This window comes from Adiantum capillus-veneris, chromosome 11 (assembly GCF_014529385.1).
Source record: "Adiantum capillus-veneris isolate H3 chromosome 11, ASM1452938v2, whole genome shotgun sequence".
In the NCBI taxonomy this organism is placed as follows: domain Eukaryota; kingdom Viridiplantae; phylum Streptophyta; class Polypodiopsida; order Polypodiales; family Pteridaceae; genus Adiantum; species Adiantum capillus-veneris.
In genome coordinates, this window is record NC_140941.1 from 60,988,900 (window position 1) to 60,994,899 (window position 6,000).

General features: G+C 44.8%; 1 protein-coding gene across 12 annotated transcripts; it reads left to right on the forward strand.

Annotated features, from left to right (window-relative positions):
* The first annotated feature begins 271 nt into the window (after window positions 1–271).
* LOC147447312 (uncharacterized) lies at window positions 272–5,082 on the forward strand. Of its 12 annotated transcripts, none has more exons than XR_015189616.1 (4): window positions 272–3,851; window positions 3,995–4,110; window positions 4,288–4,433; window positions 4,595–5,082. XR_015189616.1 is itself a non-coding variant. In XM_086523152.1 (2 exons), exon 1 carries the CDS (start codon window positions 325–327, stop codon window positions 3,457–3,459), a length of 3,135 nt encoding a protein of 1,044 aa, XP_086379278.1. In that variant the 5' UTR covers window positions 272–324; the 3' UTR covers window positions 3,460–3,462; window positions 3,852–4,286. The 12 variants fall into 12 exon arrangements, 2 of the variants coding, with proteins under 2 accessions (XP_086379278.1, XP_086379279.1); XR_015189617.1 differs by having other exon boundaries at window positions 4,291–4,433; XR_015189614.1 differs by having other exon boundaries at window positions 272–3,462; window positions 3,560–4,110.
* The last annotated feature ends 918 nt before the right edge of the window (window positions 5,083–6,000 follow it).

Here is a 6,000-nt window from a genome sequence, read left to right on the forward strand (position 1 = left end):
CTACTGCAATCCTCCAGTATAGGCTACAACAGATTAAGGTGGTCCTTTGAGATTCTGGAGGGTGGCTCCACCACCCCCAAGCTGGAGGCAATTCTCTCTTCCAGCATGCTGTACGCAGCCTATGGGGCATCACTCGCTATTTCAGAGGGCTGCCTAACATCGCCTCTAGAGGGTCTATGGGGGGGCTTTAACAACTTTCAAGAAGACTAATATAGTACCACCTACATCAGGAGGTAGGGGGTCGGTGATAATCCATACAACTTACAAATAGGCTAGTATTAACTTTCAAGGGCTAGAGAAGATTACGCTGTTTGTCTGCATTCAATGGAGTCTACGTTTTCCTCGACCTGGCATTGTCCCTCGCAAGAACAGCATTTCATCGCCAGCAGCGACTCTTACGGAGCGGCTATGGAGAAGTGCCCGGCGCGCTCAGAAGAGTCTCTGACGCGGCCACACGAAAGTCAGGAGTTCGGTTTAGAATTGCCTTCTAGGGTTTGCGATCCGCAGGCTTGGTGCAGCAGTTCCATAACTGTGGAGCAGAACGCCGTAGATCCGCAGTTTTCTTCTCTCAGCAGGAATGAAAATGCGTCCGAGATTGGAGTTAGGGTTTGCAGAGATGGTGAGGTGAAAGATGGTTCTGCATCACAGCTGCAAGATAGGTCCTTTCGTGTGCCGGCTGATATTCATCGTCATCCAGCTGGTGACTATCACACCAATGTGTTGTTACCCTCCATTGACGGAATGAAAGATTCATCAGGGCATCATGGTGGGGCCTGTGTTGATGTTGAGGATGGTGCTCTTCACAATCAATATGCATCTGGACATGACCAAGCAAATGGGCAGATAACATATGAGAACTTGAAAGGTTTTAATTTTACATATAATGCTGGGGTGTTAGGAGACCCGAGTAGTTTCAAGGAAACTGGGAAAGAAAGCGTTTGTAATATGCAGGCACAAGACAATCCAGCATTTGAAACTGCTGTGGCAATGCCATTAGGAAGTGCTCCTATGCACTTTCCTGTGGTGTCAAATTTGCAAGAACATCCAGTTGGCCCTCATAATTTGCAGGAAAAAGGTCCAGTTGTTATTGAAGAAGACCGAGGGCTCAAGGTTGCTGGGATTTCTGAGGTGCAAATAGATGTAGGAAATAAAGTTGAATCTTTGTCATGCAATTTTTATGAAGGTAGAATTGTTCACTTACAAAAGGAGGAAGAAATAGGTTTAGGGTGTGAAGTTGAGATGAAGAATCCAGGAGAGAATGATGCTGAGACATTCGTCACTCCTGCCAAGCAAGTTGACGAGCCTAAAGGTGTGTCTGGCCAGGCAGATAGTGGTTCGAGCACAGGAAGAAAGAAACGTAGCAGGTGGGAGCCTCGGGATGGTGAGGGGGAGACTACAGAGAATACTGAGTCAAGTGGTAAACGACGTTCACGCTGGGCTGCTGAGGAGCCCAAACAAATTCAGTTACCAGACCTGTTTAAGGAGCTCACAGGAGGTGTTGAATTGGATCCGGAGATACAAGGCCTGAACATACAACTGCTGGAAATCAATCGAAGGCTTCAAACCGGACAGGTTTTGGATGACAGACCTGATGGAGCTAGATCTCCATCTCCTGAACCCATTTATGATAATATGGGCATCAGGATCAATACAAGAGAGTTTAGGGCCAGAGAGAAGCTTATGTGTGAAAGGCAGGAGCTGATCTTTAAGCTGATCAAGAAGAATCCAGCCTTCAAGCCCCCTGCAGATTACAGACCACCAAAGCTGCACAAAAAGCTGTTTATTCCAATCAAAGAATATCCAGGCTACAATTTCATAGGACTGATTATTGGTCCTCGAGGCAATACACAAAAGAGGATGGAGAAAGAAACAGGTGCAAAAATTGTTATCAGGGGTAAAGGATCTATGAAGGAAGGTCGATCGCATCAGAAGAAAGATTATCGGATGGATTCTGGAGAAAATGAAGATTTACATGTTTATGTGGAAGCAGACAATCCAGAATCTTTGGAGCAAGCTGTGAGCATGGTGGAAAAACTTCTTTCACCTGTTGATGAAGGTCACAATGAGCACAAAAGGGCTCAGCTGCGTGAGCTCGCTGCACTGAATGGTACAATTCGTGATGATGAGATATGCCGTCTGTGCGGCGAACCTGGACACAGACAGTATACTTGCTCAGCTCGAAATTCAACATTCAAAAGCGATGTGAGCTGTAAAATTTGTGGTGATGGAGGCCATCCAACCGTCGACTGTCCAGTGAAGGGCTCGGTTCCCAATAATATTGACAATGAATATGCAAACTTCCTAGCTGAAGTTGGTGGAGGCCAAGAATCAGGCAGCATGCCCCAAGCTCATGGCCAAATGGCTGCAACCATGGCACTGCCAGGCCCCCAGGGTGCTGCCCCTTCAGGAAGCTCTCAAGGCTTTTTACCTGGAACTTTTCGTCCTTCACGCCCAGGGCTGGGTTTTGGCAACACCCCTGGTCAGGCTCAAGGTGTAGCTACTCAATTTGGTAAGGAGATAGATGAGGCCAATCTGTATGTGGGATACATTCCCCAGTCAGTGGATGAGCAGGGCCTTATCAATTTGTTTTCTCCTTTTGGAAAGATAGAGGATGCTAAATTAATTAGAGATCGAGTGACGGGTTGGAGCAAAGGTTATGCATTTGTAAAGTTTGCAGATGTGGCTGCTGCTTCTCAAGCTGTTGCCCACATGAATGGGTATCGGTTGGATGGAAAAGCTTTGGCAGTTAGAGTTGCAGGTAAGCCCCCCCCTCCTTCAATACCAGCAGGTGATTTAGGATCATCGTCAGTTCAAACCATTCCTGTGAGTCACCCTTTGCAACACCCTCAGCAGCAGCAGGCAGCACCTGGAGTACCACCTTTACCTGTTAATACATTTGCCCACCCCCCTTGGGGCACACCGCAGACTCTTCCACAAAATCCTTATGGTCCTGTGCCAAATTATTACGGGGCTCCACCACCAGCTGTGTCAGGTCCTATGCAAAGGGGCCCTCCCTTTCACCCAATTGGAGGTCCATATGCAGGTCAACAGCCACCACCCCCCTTTTGGCACCAGGGCCTTCCACCTGGGCATCCCCAAGGCCAACCACCAGCTCTTTTAGGACCACCGACTTCTCAGGGGGTTTTGATGCCCCCTGCCGCAACAGGAATTTCTCAAGGTGCTTCTCCTTATTACCCTCAGCAGGCTGGTCACCCTGTGGCATCACCGCAACAAGCTGGGCAGTATGCTGCATTACCCTCAGCAGGTCTTCCTTCATTCAATCCACCTTTGCCAGGGGCTGCAGCAACTTCTCAGTGGCCAATGAATATGGATGGTTCTACAGCATCTCAATGGTCGGTGAATACGGATGCTTCTACAACGTCAGCGACATCTACTGCACAAAATGGGGTTGCGGTAGAATCTGAGTATGAAAAATTCATGTCAGAAATGGGACGATGACAGGTAAAACCGACGTGTAGAGTTCCAATGTTATTTTTCCATTTTGTTTTTTTTTCATGCCTTGTGGCTGATTAATTAGGGGGCTCAATTTATTTGGCAGAGATGTAACTTTGCTACTAGATGATGGCACCCTCACCTACAAGCCTGGGAGCATTGAGAACGGGATTCCACCATTTCCTTTCTATGTGCTTTAGGGGCTGCTGTATCTTGTTTAGGGTGCTGGCTAGTGTGACCATGTGTACGTTAGATCTGTATGACTTGATGGGTGCAACTGAACTTAAATTTTTTGTGGATAGAAAGGCTTCTTGGCATGTGTGCTTTCAACAGAATTCATTCGTCAGATTTGGGACTTAACTTGAACTGATGCTGGTTTTTTGTGAATGGATGGACAGGTTAAGAAGTGATCCCACCTTACTCCTCTTGGTTCAATTCTACCATGTTCTTAAGATTTGATTATCTAACTTTGTTCTTAACAGTGAAGAGCAGTGATCTTGACAAGTGATTGCCCTTGTTGCCTGCTTCTGGTGAATTGCAGGAGGCTTTTCAGGTGGCTTTTGGCAAGCTTAAGCCTACTCATCTCCACAATGAGTACCTTGGACCACTGTTCAAGTGACTTGTGACTCCAAATGTTTTCTAGTCCAGTTCTTGCTTGTAAGAAGCTGAGAACTGTTCATATATTGACTTAGACCGTCTTTACATTTCTGTGGAGGCTTTTTGATCATTTTGTATTTTTTACAACCTGAATACTCAGTTTGGAAACTTCTTTGTTAAATGTGGTATGGCACTTCGCATTGATGTGCTATAAAATTGTGATGATTTGTTTTGCAGTAGTGTGCGTGTTGTTGCTGCTTTTGGATGTTTCTCGGCTATTTTTCCAATGAGTGCGCAGCGAATGATTGAAGTTTTGGTGCCGCTGGGAATTGAACTCCGGTCTTGACACAGGTTTATGTGCTCTTGTTGTGGCTAGTTTACAGGTAAACAATTTTCCAGCAGACATGATAGACCCCTTGTGATTTATTCAAAGGTGTCATGTTACTGAAAAATGAGCTGTGTTGTGATGTAATATTGAAAAGCTAGGGATCGTTGCATTCGCATTGGGTCCTTTTGAGCAAGGTTCTTGTCTTTATGGGCGCAGGGGTCTTCGATCTTTTCTCTTCAGGTGGCTGCGAGGCCATAGATTGTTGACAGACACTGCTTGCATCAGTATCATGCCTCATTGATGGTGAAAAGCTAGTTGTGGAGTAAATTGTTTGGTTGCCTTGGTTGCAGGAAGTATTTATGTTACTTCATTGGTTACCATGATGTGGGCATAGGTTGTGAACATACTCCTAAATCTTTGCATATGTGTTCAGTCGTTTTCAGCAAGGTTCTTGCTCCTTATGGGCCCTGGTGAGAACCAGGTTGAAGAAGACCATGAACAGCGGTTTTCTGTCTTTTCTCTTCAGGTGGCTGCGGGGCCATAGATATTTGACAGACCACCAATGTTGAAAAGCCAGTTGTGGTGTAAATTGTTTGGTTCTATTGATTGCAAGAAGTATTTGTCACTTAATGGGTTACCATTATGCGGGCATACGATGTGAACATACTGGCCTTAATCAGTAATGCTTGAAGATTTTATTGGCATTTCTTGTGTTACAGTGTCTAGCTATTTTATCAAGCACTTAAAATCTCTGTGGAGGCACTGTTTTAGTTATTTTTTGGGGTGAGAAATTTGGTTCGTTTATCTTTTGGAAGCGTTTTTCCAATTGATGGAGGTTCACCAGATTATTCTTACCAAGTATTATATCTCTTGGTAATGTGACAACTCTCATAGGTTTAAATTTGGCATGAGGATAGTTGCAACTGGTAGCTTAGTGTAAATCCAAAATGTGTGTGACATTGTGACACGTGCAAACTACCCTTGCATTGAACCTCACCCTTAGGAGAGCATAAGAATAAGCCTACCTAGCTAAGGGTTCCGTGTCACTAAAAAGAGCTCGAAGGAAAAAGAGTTATAAATGGTAAAAGATTTTCTTAAGTGAATGCATGTGTGGAGTTACCATCCACTCATTTTATTGGCATCCTACTTCCCTCCAAAAACCCCATTGGATCTTGAGAAAACCCACAGAACTCCTAGAAGGTTAACATCAATAACAAGTGGTTGATTTTGTTGACACTTGCCTTTCATAGTCCTTGAATATACTAATCTGTGTTGTGCGTTGTGATGGTGGTAGGTTTCAAAGATCAATCTTGCTTTATAGCAGTCGTCTTTCCTAGCTAGGCTCCTTGCTCTTGGTTGTAACTACCTATCTTTTCCATGTGTAACAATCACTTTTGGAACTAAAAAAATGAGGATTGTACTAAGTGTTGTTTTTCTTCCTGACATCTTAAGACTTTTGTTGTGTGCAATACTTGTCGTGTGTGAGTGTGTGTGTGTGTGTGGGGGGGGGGGGGGGGGGGGGAGGGTGTATTGCATTACAAAAAAAAAAGAAAAAAGTGTTGTATGTATAGCATCTATGAGGAATGGAAGCAACAACATATTGGAAGTAAATAAGTTACTCT